The 13,171-nt window shown below is 41.9% G+C and overlaps 1 protein-coding gene and 8 non-coding genes across 27 annotated transcripts; all 9 read right to left on the bottom strand.

Annotated features, from left to right (window-relative positions):
• Positions 1-744: 744 nt before the first annotated feature.
• On the bottom strand, positions 745-13,129 carry TAF1D (TATA-box binding protein associated factor, RNA polymerase I subunit D). 19 transcript variants are annotated; one of them, XM_085575426.1, is made up of 15 exons: positions 13,101-13,129; positions 12,752-12,807; positions 10,714-10,955; positions 10,163-10,610; positions 9,728-9,903; positions 9,110-9,167; positions 8,521-8,807; positions 7,052-7,103; positions 5,752-5,877; positions 5,355-5,401; positions 4,480-4,516; positions 4,098-4,164; positions 2,385-2,451; positions 1,502-1,561; positions 745-858 (listed from the first exon to the last, which is right to left on the bottom strand). In XM_085575426.1, the coding sequence occupies exons 3-7, from the start codon at positions 10,947-10,949 to the stop codon at positions 8,652-8,654; spliced, it is 1,074 nt and encodes a 357-aa protein (XP_085431552.1). In that variant the 5' UTR covers positions 10,950-10,955; positions 12,752-12,807; positions 13,101-13,129; the 3' UTR covers positions 745-858; positions 1,502-1,561; positions 2,385-2,451; positions 4,098-4,164; positions 4,480-4,516; positions 5,355-5,401; positions 5,752-5,877; positions 7,052-7,103; positions 8,521-8,651. The 19 variants fall into 19 exon arrangements, with proteins under 19 accessions (XP_085431552.1, XP_085431560.1, XP_085431547.1 ...); XM_085575434.1 differs by having other exon boundaries at positions 4,480-4,655; XM_085575421.1 differs by having other exon boundaries at positions 4,480-4,680.
• LOC116184344 (small nucleolar RNA SNORA25) lies at positions 1,317-1,446 on the bottom strand. Its single transcript, XR_004149111.1, has one exon. It is a non-coding gene; the product is annotated as a small nucleolar RNA SNORA25 (small nucleolar RNA).
• On the bottom strand, positions 2,599-2,734 carry LOC116184342 (small nucleolar RNA SNORA8). The gene has a single exon (XR_004149110.3). It is a non-coding gene; the product is annotated as a small nucleolar RNA SNORA8 (small nucleolar RNA).
• Positions 3,439-3,570, bottom strand: LOC116184350 (small nucleolar RNA SNORA18). Its single transcript, XR_004149116.1, has one exon. It is a non-coding gene; the product is annotated as a small nucleolar RNA SNORA18 (small nucleolar RNA).
• On the bottom strand, positions 4,242-4,314 carry LOC116184340 (small nucleolar RNA Z40). Its single transcript, XR_004149106.1, has one exon. It is a non-coding gene; the product is annotated as a small nucleolar RNA Z40 (small nucleolar RNA).
• LOC116184346 (small nucleolar RNA SNORA1) lies at positions 5,006-5,137 on the bottom strand. Its single transcript, XR_004149113.1, has one exon. It is a non-coding gene; the product is annotated as a small nucleolar RNA SNORA1 (small nucleolar RNA).
• On the bottom strand, positions 5,522-5,660 carry LOC116184341 (small nucleolar RNA SNORA8). The gene has a single exon (XR_004149107.1). It is a non-coding gene; the product is annotated as a small nucleolar RNA SNORA8 (small nucleolar RNA).
• Positions 5,979-6,105, bottom strand: LOC116184353 (small nucleolar RNA SNORA40). Its single transcript, XR_004149119.2, has one exon. It is a non-coding gene; the product is annotated as a small nucleolar RNA SNORA40 (small nucleolar RNA).
• LOC116184357 (small nucleolar RNA SNORD5) lies at positions 7,244-7,314 on the bottom strand. Its single transcript, XR_004149126.1, has one exon. It is a non-coding gene; the product is annotated as a small nucleolar RNA SNORD5 (small nucleolar RNA).
• Positions 13,130-13,171: the final 42 nt, after the last annotated feature.

Genomic DNA, 13,171 nt, shown 5'->3' on the forward strand with positions numbered 1-13,171 from the left:
GTAATTGAGTAGTTGGGGGTGGGGAGGAGACCTTTAAAGGTCCTCTGGTCCAATGCCCTTGGAATGCTTAAAGCTCTATAAAGATCTCCCTGGAGCCTTCTCTGCTCCAAGATGAACCCCAGCTCTGAGCTTTTTCACAAGTGCTCCAGCTCTGTACTCATTTTTGCAGCCTCCTCAAAATCTGTTCCAAGGGAACTCTACTAAAGCAAATTTTTGATTAACTAACTCTACACTTCTTATCACCCATTTCTTTCAGTCTGGTGCAGTTGCATGTACTGCAGCAGTGAACCAGCTGGTAAACTCCATGGAGTCAGGTCGGGGCTGTTTGTAGTTCTGGGATTATCAGTAGAGCCTGGGGAGTCTCAACTTCACCATGGCAATTCTGCAAGGACTGCTGAGGCTCACACACATCAGTTCTTGTTTCTCAGAGTATCAAGGGAAGAGACCAAGCCCACAGGTGATTTATCAGCTGCCATAATTTCCTCAACCTGTTACTGGCATTTCAGTGCAGCACCAGGAAATAACCCCAGACAGCAGCCCAGAGCTGTGATATTCTGTACAGAATGAACACCTGTCCAGGGCTTTGGTACAGTTCAGTTCAGAGACAGGGAAGTGAGGGAGAAGACCTGATAAAGCTCTCAGTTTAGCTGAGCCTTCTCTAACACTGAAAAACCACCTTTACCACAGCTCTGAGGGAGACCAAGAGGCAAGTCGCAACATGCACTACTACAGTTTACAAAGCAGTAACAAATTTAAATGAATGTTTAATTCCAAAAGCTGCAATAAAAACTCTAGAGAAGTGTCTTTGTAACAGCTGTGCAGTTCTTTACAGCAGGCTTGAAGCAACATCACCAGGATCTAAGGGAGGAAAAATATTTATTATTTTCAATCCAAATAAAAGCAACTTTTCTAATATCCAATCTCAACCTATCCTGTCACCTCCTCTCATTCTACTGCCTGTTAACTGGCAAACCAACCTCCACCTCACTACAAGCTCCTCTGAGGTAGTTGCAGAAGGCTCTCCCTGTGCCTTCTTTTCTCCAGGCTAAAGACTCCCAGCTCCCTTAGCTGCTCCTCATCAAACTTGTGTTCCAGACCTTTCCCCAGCTCCATCACCCTTTTCTTGACACACAAACAGCAACTGGGCTGCAAGGCTGTGCAGACCACAACTGAAGCAACCCTGTTTCCTAATGCCCCATGCTATGAGTTATTGCTTCAGAATGGAACTGAGCAGCCTCTCCTCTACATCAGCATCAACAAGCCCCAAAGGCAGCAGGGTAAGGCCCTTTTCCAGCCCAGGAGGCCTAACACGAGGTGTTATCTCCTCACAAATAGACCATAGCACACATGGAGTGTCCACGGCATCCTGCAGAGGATTTCAATATGCGGTCACCGCGTTAAGAGCTGCTGGTTTTTCAGCCACGCAAACCCTCTTTGAAGTGACCCTCAATTTCTTTACAGTATCAGCCATTTTGGTAAATGCCCTTATCTCCATACTCACTTTGATAGCTCCCACGTGGTGTTTTTCATCCCTCTGACATGCAGCAACTTGGTGGCAGACCTAGGAGTTAAAAGTCAGGTTTAGTTACTACAGGGGAAAAGTGCACCTTGGGTGTAAATTGCATGAAAACAGCCTATGGTTTTCGCTTCTGTTCCAAAGAATCAACTTCTCAGCAGCAGCTCTGGGATCCAATCTACAAATCTCCCAATGGCAACTTCTGTTCCCCTGTAGCTGAAGTGTTGAAGGTGCCCAAGAATACATCCCTACAAGCCATATCCCTAGACCTCAGGAGGAACTTACTCTTAAGAGCAGAAGGGAGTATTGTGTCCTTGACCTATGTTAAAACTTTATGCCCAGCAGACTTGGTGCCACACATCATGTGGCAACACAGGAGTCTGGTGGATTTGCTTTATGGTCATGTCCACAGCTCACCAGAAACAGTAACATCCCAGCAGCCTTGGTAATGACCAGATACTCCTCACTGCTCTTACAGGACGTCACTCCATGGCCCAGCTGCCCATCTTTTCCAGTGAAGTACCATCAATCCTGCCATTACATAGCCCGAGTTGTGAACAAGCCTGAAGTGTAGCACAAGCTCCAAGTACTGAGGAATTCCTCACAACCAACAGCAGAGTAATTCAGACACCAGTACTACAAATGGCTGCTCAAGTGTGACAGCAATTTGAGGTATGTATAGTCACACAAGAATGACTCACAGGTGAGTGATCTGCTCAGATGCTGCCAAGATCTCCAGTAATCTCTGGTACTACATAACCATTTCTACACTTAGTTCTACAACAGTTCAGTAGTTACCATATTTACAGTCATACAAAGCTAATACACAAAATGTGAAATTATATGGAACTAGTAACTGAGTGCTTACCTGCCACACAAGTTGCTTCCCTCTTTTTAACTCAGGGCAGTTCACTTTGTTCTGTATCCTCAAGCACCTGTTAGAAAGAATTGAATGCACTTGCTGAGTTCCAGGACCAGTAGCATTTTTACACAATAATCAAAATGAAGACAAATGGAAACACCTATTTTCATTTGTTATATGAAAATAGGTAAGTACACTGAAATCCCAGAAAGCTGTTGAAGACTCTTTCAGCAAAAATACCAAGTTTAACAGACAGAGCAGATTGAAAACCAAGGATACCAAATCCTGCACTGGTGTAGCACTGCTTTTTGAACATCCTACCAGAAGTCTGCTGGGTGCACAGACCTTCCACCACAACAGCTCATTTTACATTTGAGCTTCTAGCATGCACCAGTGGGTCTCGGGGAGTAAGAGGTACTCCTCACAAAACTGTCATGCAGCTGAGATCAAGAACAGGCTAACATGAACAGCAGCTTCTGAATTCTCTTGTGTTTAGATTTATACTTTTTTAGAGTACTTTGCTTCTTCTACTTTGAACTCTTTGTAATACAACAGAATTTCAACAGTATAACAATAAACTGGCTGAGCTGCTCAGCAATTAACTCTTTAAACCACATACTTGAAGACATTAACCAACTATTGCTGCTCTATATGAAACTGTGGAGCATCTCTCAATACAAAAGAAAAATGCAGTAAGTTTAAGAAGTTACTTCATAACAGACATTACAGTGCTTTTCTTCTTACCTACATCCACTGAAACAAAAAACAATAATCACTCCTGCATGATTAAGGGGGGGAATAGACTGTTTCACCCCATCCAGAAAGCAAGCAGCAAAACAACTGTGTTACAAGTCAGCTGCCTACACAAAAACCTGGAGAAGAGACTAAGCCCATGTCATTCAGAATGTCAGCTGCACCTGAAGTCCCAGAACACACGGACTTTTTACTCCAACCAAGCTTCTCCACTCAAATCTATTTTTATTTTGTATTCCAAAAGCATGTTTCAATACACCTGAAGTAGAACACTGGGCATCCTGCATTCCTCTGATTCTACTGTAAGATTTGTCTTGCAGTTTTATCCCACAGAGCTAACAGGTAGTTAAGTGGGTAAAGCCAAACCACAAGTTTATTCTGTGAGGCGTTTCCAACGACGCGAACCTACAGAAAAGATCCCATCGGGATAGACCTCAACACTTCTGGTACTATAAATTAACACAAGAGATAAATAAAAATCAAGCAGACTGTAAAGGTATCTGGTACAGATCACAGTAAGTGTCATTTTATGTTGTTTTAAGACATTTTAGGGAAGGAAGAGGGTAAATGATACATTAGCACCTCCCTCACATTAGCAAGTTTTTAATTACAAGTTACCTGAGGAGCAAACATCAATAGGAATTATCTACAGAGCTCTGCAGAATCCTCCCTGTAGATTTCCTAATACATGTAACTTACTGGTCAATGTAAAACTATCAGTTTAAGCAGTTAACCTGTTCACCTCGTTTTTGACTGTGGAATTTATATGACCATTCCTTGGGCAAACTTAAGTTGAAATAAATTCTTCCCTTAACAGTATATTATAGTAGTGTAATGTTGAAAACAGCCCCTGAAACCTTCACAAACTTGCAAGCTTAGTCTGAGAGACTTCTGGCCTATTGACAACCCCTCTACAGAGCCCCTCTGTCTTTAAGGTACAGGCAGAACTTCAGATGTCACACTAACCCTTGAAGCAGCCTCAGACTTCTGTGAAATGGCAGCCTGCACATCTTCCTTCATTTTCTTTAAGTACCTGCCACCAGAAAAGAACAAGTAAAGTTACAAACCAGCATACGAAACAGCAGAACCTACAACAGGAGGACTAAGCAGATTTGTTCAGAAAGGCTCTTCTCACTCACTCTCTTCAGAGCAGTTGAACATTTTGCCAATCATCACAACAATTTTCTCACAGCCTTTTTAAGTTTGGGGAAAATAAACTCATGTTTTCTGAAACAACACTGCATTTTTTCAGTAAGAGAGGAGCAGCAGTATAACCAGCTCAGTAAGTTAAAGACAGGTGGCAGACCTGAAACAGGCAAAGGTAAAAAAAACAGTCACTCAAACTTACCAAGATGCTAGCTCAGACTGGACTTCAGGTCCACCTCCTAAAAGAAAATAAATTGCTGTATCTTCTTAGTAATACTTCCAAGTTTCCTCAGTTATTTTAGCACTTCATCAAGATTTGGGTGCTTTTCTCCTAGTATGAAGCCAGGAAGCCAGTAGTCCAGTTACACTGCCTGAATGCTGATGACATAGCAAAGTATTTTATCTGCAATCAAACCACAGCCCAGTTTATCACACAACTACCAACAAGGTCTATCTGCAGTTGAAGAAACTGGAGCACTATTGCACAGAAGGTGAAACTAAGGGCATTACCTCACAAAGAAAGCATGGAACAGACCACTGCAAGACACCTTAAAAATATGCTTTTAATAAACCAACTACAGGAATTCAGTACTTCAAGTATTTTTCCTCTACCTGCTAATTCTACTTATTTTAGTACACAGGATTGAGGCACATCAACTCATGTTTATGCTTAGATTTCATAGTAGCTGCATTTTTAAGTATGTTTGCAGACTTGTCACACTAAGTTAACTTGTTACAGGTCTCATTGTCACCACTGCAATTAAGTGTACAGCGAGAAAAGCAGAACCTGTTACTCTTCTAGCCACGTTTTCCAATTCAGACACACTGCAGGTTGTGTCTAGTTGCTGAAGAACGGGGCATAAAAACTCCACAATGTCTTTAGAATAGTTTGTTTTTTAAACCTGGACAGTAACTTGGAAAGAAACCTTCCCTAGTCGTCATCTGGAACTTGGAATTTTTCTTTCAAAATAGAATACTTTTTATTGTCAAAAGGCAGCCAAGAAGTTAACTTGAGCTTTTATCTCTATACAACTACCTCCACCTAAGAAAAAACCCAACTGTTTCCTCAATACTTACACCTGAGTAGAGGCTTTCCAATCTGTTCCACACGTCACAGGAATGCCCTTTTAAGAAAAAATATTTTAGAACAATGTCACTAGTTTAACTGTACTTTTATCCTGTAACAGCTTAACAGTTTTTTGATGTTCCATTTTAAAAGCTTCCCACTCATAAACACTAAATCTACTTGTTTCAACAGAAATACCAAGTTTAACCAGCACATCTGCATGAAAACCAACGATGCCAGCTGTTGAAATACTGTAGCACTGCTTTTTGAACACCCCATCAGGAAGACACTGCTAGGTGCAGATACCATACAGTGCACAAATCAGTCTGATTATTTGCTGTGGGAATAGCACTAAACTGAAGAAACTCGAGTCTTATGCTAAAGCTGAGAAGAACACACAAAGCTCACCTCTTTTGCTACCATGTTGCACAGATGTCCATTGAAGTAAAGGATTTGTCAATCAGGTCAGCAACAGTCATAAGAATTCAAGAGATCCCCAAGTAGTTACAACTACTGCAGTGTGACTGTAGTCATCTGCAACAATAAAACCAAACTACACTTCTGAAAATTCACAACACCAGACTCTAGATCGATCAGTATTTGAATGGATGAATGCTATTTGAGCCTATGCAAATATTGTCCCTTCATATAAGTAACACAACTAATACGTTAATCAGCTGTGGGTTGCAAAAGAAGGGTTTTTTCTAAGCACTAGGTTCCAGGTTTTTGTCTACAGCAAAAGACAAAACCTGATCAAGTGCTGGAACAGACTGAACACATTCATTTTTTTACTATTTTTGAAATAGCATTTGAACCTACTTCCCAACTGACTATACCTACTGCTAGCAGTAGAAGCTGACAGTTACCAGTCCTAGAGACACATAGCTTGAACCCAGGTAACTGTGGTGAAGAGCTCAGACTCACACACTCCTCAGAACAAGCTACCCTGCCAACCTGATGTGCTGCCTAGTGCAGTTCTCTATCTACAGCAACACCAAGTAAGATGCCTGCTCCTATCCTCTCACTCAACAATCTTCCTGTAAGGTTTCACTACTTGCCCACCCTCAGCTCAGTATTTCCCACATCAAAGGGGTTTGTTTTCCTATGCTGTATCCTTTCTTCCATGCTATTTACACTGTCCCAAGCCATGCAAACTTGGCAACATCCAAGCAGCAAGAAGCTTTCACAGCCTGTACATGCAAGACTACCAGCTGCTCTCTGCTGCTCCTCCTGTTCTTGCAAGCAATATTAATTAAGATAGAATTTTACCACAGGGAAGCCACCAGAAGCTGCAGCTGTTGATACACCCTGGTACAGAAACTGTGGGTGAGCCACCATGAAGACACTGAAGGGAAAGCAGTTTTTAACATCTTCAGCAGAGAAATTCCAGACAGTGTTGTCCAAACCAAATCAGATGAAGCTGCAGCATTTGACAGCAGGTCAAACTTTTGGTTTTTTTGCACTTCGAAGTATTCAAAAAGTATTTGTTCAAAGAGAGGCTACAGGCTCTAATTTTGGTCAGACTGATGAAAGGTTATGTAGCACTGAACTTGTACCTGGGAAGCTTCACACTCACAAGCTGCTCAGCTTGGAGCACTATAACATATTTATTTTAACTATGAAGCACTGCTTTTTCAAAACCTTTTGTGTAGTAATGCAAAAAGGGTTACCTGAAGCAAACAGAACTGGAACCGAAGTAACACCTTACCTTATGCAGCAAGAAAGCCAAGAGGTATTCCATCTTCCAAAAGCAACATAAACTAAAAGGGAAAGAAAAGCAAAGTGATAAAAACTGTCATATACAGGCAAATAACTGAAGATTACTGAAGTAAAAGCTAGATTTTAACAATGAATTTAACAGCTGTAATAACCTTGATTTTTATGTATATATTTATCCAGTTTTAATCAGAATTTAATTTAGTTAATTTCTGAGTCACCCAGCAGCTGAACAGCCAAATTCATCACATGAACTGCAGAATGAACAGGACTCCACATATCCCTCACTATGACCTACCAAGAACCCCACTCCTTGATCCAGGATGAGTCTTTCAAGCCATTAAGCATTTCTCAAAGAGACAAACTAAAATAGTTACATTTAGCTATTAATTCTGGACCAGTTTTAATTGTAAACTTTAAATGCTGAAGAGTAATTTCTGCAGTCCTAGAGCTATCAAGATGCATTTGGGAAACTTCCTTTGCGAAGGTTTGGGACCCTAACTCAAGCATGTAAATAATACTGCAAATCTCAGACTGTCAGTTTCATTTGAAGGAAATTTAATCAGCAAAGTCTTTTTCTGGTAACACACTTGGTTCAGCACAGAGTACTTTTACCTGCTGAACAGCTGTCAGTCAGCTGCTGACAGCAATTTGGTTAACACTACCCAAGTGAGGCTGTGAGGTGACTGGTTTTTAAATCTTCCTGATTCACAAGTGAACATTTTAAACATTTATTACTTCAGCTACTAGAACTGCTGCAGGGGGAGTCAGTGATATTCAGACCACTTTCTAAACACTAGCCATGTTTCCCACTGACTAAAACACCTTTGAGAAAGATATTTGCAGCTGGGGCAGTGCCTGGTAAGAACTGTTAATAAAGAACTTTTAGCTTCTGCTAAGTCATGTTCCCATCAGAAGGCATTGTGGACAGAGAAGGAAAAGAGGGAAAAAAGTAATTTTTATCCCAAGATTCACTATATTGCTGCAGTTATTTTTACATTAACTTATGATTTCAGATTTTTGTATTAAAGAGCAGAGAATTAGTTTTCTGAGAGGTTATTCCACATGGAATAGAACACATCATTCAAATGTATGAACCACATTTTTCAATACACTTTTGTCAAAATTGACCACCCACTTCTACATTTTTATGATCAGCACTTGACTTGCATTGAGCTTTAATTCTTTATTCAACCCTTTAACTTTTAAAGTATTTTAAACCTGCACCTCCAAGATAGAAAAACAACCTCTAAAGGACCACTCACCAAGAAATCAGCTGTGAAAGAAAGGAATCTAAACTGCCCTTTTAACTTGAGCATACAGATGTATGCATGCTTTTATATATACACATGCTTTTCTATCCTGTGCTCTTGACAGAAGAGCACAGAAGACAATAGCTTAGCACGAGGACAAGTTTTTCTATTTTTATAACGGTCTCAGACACAAGCCAAACATACTCACAGTAAGCCAAATGAGCCTAGGCAGCTGGGTGGAGCTCAACACTGACTCCAGATCAATGTTTTAAACCAAAAAGGCCCATGAAAGAGATATCTGAAGAACAACAACTGCCACCTCATTGGTCCATCTGCCGTTCACCGAGGGGAGCCTTGCAGAGGCACTGAGTTCTCTTCACCACCATCTTCATCATCCACTATTTCAATCACTTCAGATGGTTTTGAATGTTTTCTTCCTGCCTTTGACTTTTTTTTACTGGGAATTGTACTGCTTAAAATGAAAGAGCTGTTCTCCTACAAGAATACAAGACAGAACAAGTGGTAGGAACAAGTCCAGTTTTGAGATACTTATGTAAGATTTTACAAGTGAATTTGCAGATTTTAAGAACTCTACAGAGAACTGCAGAATTTCTATACATTTCTGCATTACACTGAAGAAAACAGTGTGGACTATCAACGTTCTGCACTGACAGAATCAGAATTCAGAGCGATCACAATTAACTCTGGATTTAAGCTCAAGCATTAAATACTATCAATTCTTTAACTTCAGAACAGAAATGTTACAGTGTTTCTGAAGATAATGAGTGCTTACTTACCACTATTCTGGCATCAACTTGTTCCTCAGTATCGGAATTCAAACTGTCCTCATCATCACTGAAATAAAAATATGAAATCAACCTGTGTACTTTTATAGTACCTTAGAATGTATAAACTAAACTACAAGTGAACTTTAAAGTGAACAGTAGCTGAAAGACAGCATTGTAGCTTTCACTGACTTTCAGGCTTTCTAGAAGTTATGAGTATATTTACAACAGCAAGTATTCTTGCTTATTTACTTATCTTTTTATTGCACTAAGCTAGTTGCTTGACCCTGAAAACCAAAGTAACACTTCAGTTTTAATAATGTAGAAAGTTATTTTAAATTATCCTTTAGTCTTAGAACACTGTACTTTTAAAGGGGTGCATTTCAGGAAATACTTTGTTTCAATTTCTACCAACAATTATCAGTCTTCACATCAAATTAAAAATGCTCCCTCCCTTCTCTGAGAACTTCTAAGTCAACATCTTCAAATATATAATATCCCAAGTGGTAGAGTGCTTTGTTCCCAAAATAAACAATGCTTTCACAGGTTAAAAGGACAGAACAACTGAACTTGATACACACAGGTTTATATTATAGTAAAGCACAAAAGGGCAAGTAAAGATGAACTTACTCTGTCTCCTGAATAGGGGAAATGGGGCCTTCATCATCTAAGTATTTGTGTTTCCGTAACACCATACACTCTTTTTCCAAGTCATCACTGGCCTGAAGGGTTTTTAAAGCTTTTTTAAGATGTTCTTCATATTTAAGCACTTCAATGTACTTGAAATAGCCCTTTGCAGCTGCTTGCTGTAGAAAAAAAACTCGGGTAAGACCTTAAAAATCCACTATAAAGCATTTACATGTAATGTAACTGTAACATTCTATCAACATCCACATATATTCTTGCAGTATTTGCTTTAAAAGGCATTAATTTTGCAACATCAAATATCCTGTTTAACTGAAGTAAAAACTGTTCGTCTTATTTTAGTAGAAACACCACAGAGCCCATTTCAATTCACAATTTTTAGACTAAGAAAATGTTTATCCCACAAAACAGAGGGCTTACCTCATAGCCAAGAACCATCTTTAAGGGAATATGTTTCTCCCCATAATGTTTTTCAACAAAAGGAAATTGAAAACCTCTGTCTAGAAGCCTCCTCTTTTGTTCCTGAGGTGAGGCTGTCAGTGGGGGCCGCCCTGTGGGCATCTGTGTGCCCTCATACTTTTTTTTCTTCTTGTTCTTCCGTGCGTAAATTTTGTATTTTCGGTGTGCGGCTGCTTTGAACTTCCTTCCCCTGAAGTGATAGGCAAAAATGGCCTTCAAATTGAGTTTTGACTTCTGCTGCTTGGAAACGTTTAATGAATTCCTTGGACTTTGGGGAGACCATGAAGAATCTGAGGAGCTTTCATTGTCAGCTACCTCTGTAACAGATTCATCTTGTTGCCTTGAAGACTGAGATCTCCTTTTCTGCTTTGAAGCAATGGAGCACTCAGGACGAGCAGCAGAGACATCGCTGAAGAAGAAGAAAGTATTTACTTTCAAAAGAAGGTACAGTTTTATGACACATCACACAGGTTCTCCATTGGAAAAATTCTGAACTAGAGATAAAAACTCACATTTCTGAATCACTGCTGATCAGTAAAACCTCAGCTGAAGCTGCTGATGCTTCACACATGCTGTTAGGATGATCTGAAGACTCCCCAGGTGCAGCCACCTTTTGCCTTGACCGCTCTGTTCCTGTATTCCTTTGCAATGAGTACATCACAGATGGCTCCTGCAGCTGATGGCTGATCAGCTCTTGCACATCAGAGTAATCAGAGCCAGATGCCTGGGGTTCATCTGTATCAGTCATGTTTCACTTTGCCCTAAAAGGAAATGAGAATTGAAGAAACTAAAAAAAACTTACATTAATCAGGCAACAGACTTTACTCCACTCACAGTCACAGGATAAACTTACAAGAACAATCTGGAGCAGGTGCTCTCCTATGAACCATAACCAGTTATATTCTGCATACTAACATTTAACTTACACCCACTTATTCAAGACACTCATATCATAACTGAGGACAGAAAAAATTTTAAGAGTCCTTTTAGGTCAGCTCTTGACCACAGGAAGGCAAGCATCAGTGGTCCAACAGATTGTCCAGAGACTCACTGAGATTAATTCTGAGTATTTTAACCTTCTCCCTACTAGGGTTAAGTTTTCCTCCAAACAAGCACACATACAAATAGCCAATGGATTCTCATACTTGTAAGGATAATGCAGTTTTAAGTTATACATAAATATTTAGTTCACTGTGGTTTAAAAACTTTAATCCAAGACTGGGTCACCATGAGAAGCAATGCCATTTTCCTTCTGTTCTTTTGTGAGCTGCAGGATACCTAAAATCTCCTGCTCTCAGAAATCTATTTATCTATTTGCTCACTGGTTCTCAATCATCATAGAGACCAGCTCCAGAACTAAAATGTTAATTTTCACTTGAATATTCAAGACAACACAGTCTAGCTCTTCAGTGCCCCAAGTCTATACAAAAGGGACTATAACATACAGCAAAGTTTTCCTCTGTATGTGCTTAGTTATTTTACCAGTTATTTACTAGCCCTGTAGACCTGCATCTTTTTAATTTTACTGTGCTTTTTAAGAGCTTCACAAACTCATCATCATACCCATTAATATTTCAAATGCAATTACACAGTTCAGTATCTGAAGACACTAGAGCAGAGCTCATCCAATGTCCTCACATAACCTGCAGCAAATGATCCTGAGGGTACATCAACCAAAGGATTAGACCCAGTCAGCTTGAATTTACAAAAGGCAGATCCCAACTGACCCACCTGATGATCTTCTATGACCAGTGTATAAGGAAACACCGTGGTTGTTGTCTGTCTGCACTTCAGTAAAACTTTGGACACCATTTCTCACAGCATTCTCCTGGAGGAACTAGCTGGTCGTGCCTTGGATGGGTGCACTGTTCATTGCATGAAAAGCTGGATGGATGGCCGGGCCCCGAAAGTAGTGCTGAAGAGAGTTACATCCAGCTGGAAGCTGGTCGTAAGTGATGTTCCCCAAGGATCAGTGCTGGGGCCAGACCAGTTTAATTTCCACTGATGACCTCAAAAAGGGGATTAAGTGCACCCTCATTCAGTTTGCAAATGACACCAAGCTCGGTGGGAATACTGATCTGCTGGAGGGCAGGAAAGCTCTGCAGAGGTGTCTGCACAGGCTGGACTGATGCCAACTGAGTTGAGGTCCAACAAGGCAAAGTGCCAGATCCTCCACTTGGGTTACAGCAGCAAAGACCCTGGGGGTGCTAGCCAACAGAAGCTCAGTATGATCCAGGCTGTGCCCAGGTGGCCAAGAAGGCCAGTGGCATCCTGGCCTGGATCAGCACTGGTGTGGCCAGCATGCCCAGGGCAGGGATTGTCCCGCTGTACTCAGCACTGATGAGGCCACACCTCCAAATCCTGTGTTTCATTTTGGGCCCCTCAAGGCAGGAGAAGGCACTCACACGCTAGGTTCACGATGCCTTTGCAGGCACACTGCTCACACTGGCTCACCCTCGGCCTGGCAAACACAAAGCCCAGAAACAAAACCAGCCAAGGCCAGAGGCAGGACAACGCCCTCTGACCGCGCAGGCCCTGCCTAGTACTCACAAGGCGCAGCTCAGTATCCTTCCAGGCCTCTACCACAGCTCCGGCCACGCAGATCCCTTAGGGAAGAAAACAACCACCTAAACTGGCTGAAGAACCTGCCAAAGGCGCCAAGCACGCCGCTCGCCCCTCGCCAGGCTCGGCTTCTCAAACGCCGGCACGCACCGATCACACGGGCCGGGGACACCCCGCCGGCAGCGCTCCCGCGGGGCCCCTCACCCACCGCCGCCACACGCCTCAGCCCCCGGGGCACGACTCCACAGCGCCCGGGCTGTCCCTCCATTCCCGGCTCCCTCGGTGCCGGGCCCCCGCGGCGCGGATGGCGGCGGATCCGCCCGGCCGCGGCACCCACCTGGCCCGCCGCCGCCCCGCCGCAAAGAGAGAACAATGGCCGCCCGCGCCTTAAGTAGCGCCGGGAGCTCG

Source organism: Lonchura striata, chromosome 1 (genome assembly GCF_050655825.1).
Source record: "Lonchura striata isolate lonStrDom1 chromosome 1, ASM5065582v1, whole genome shotgun sequence".
Lineage (NCBI taxonomy): Eukaryota > Metazoa > Chordata > Aves > Passeriformes > Estrildidae > Lonchura > Lonchura striata.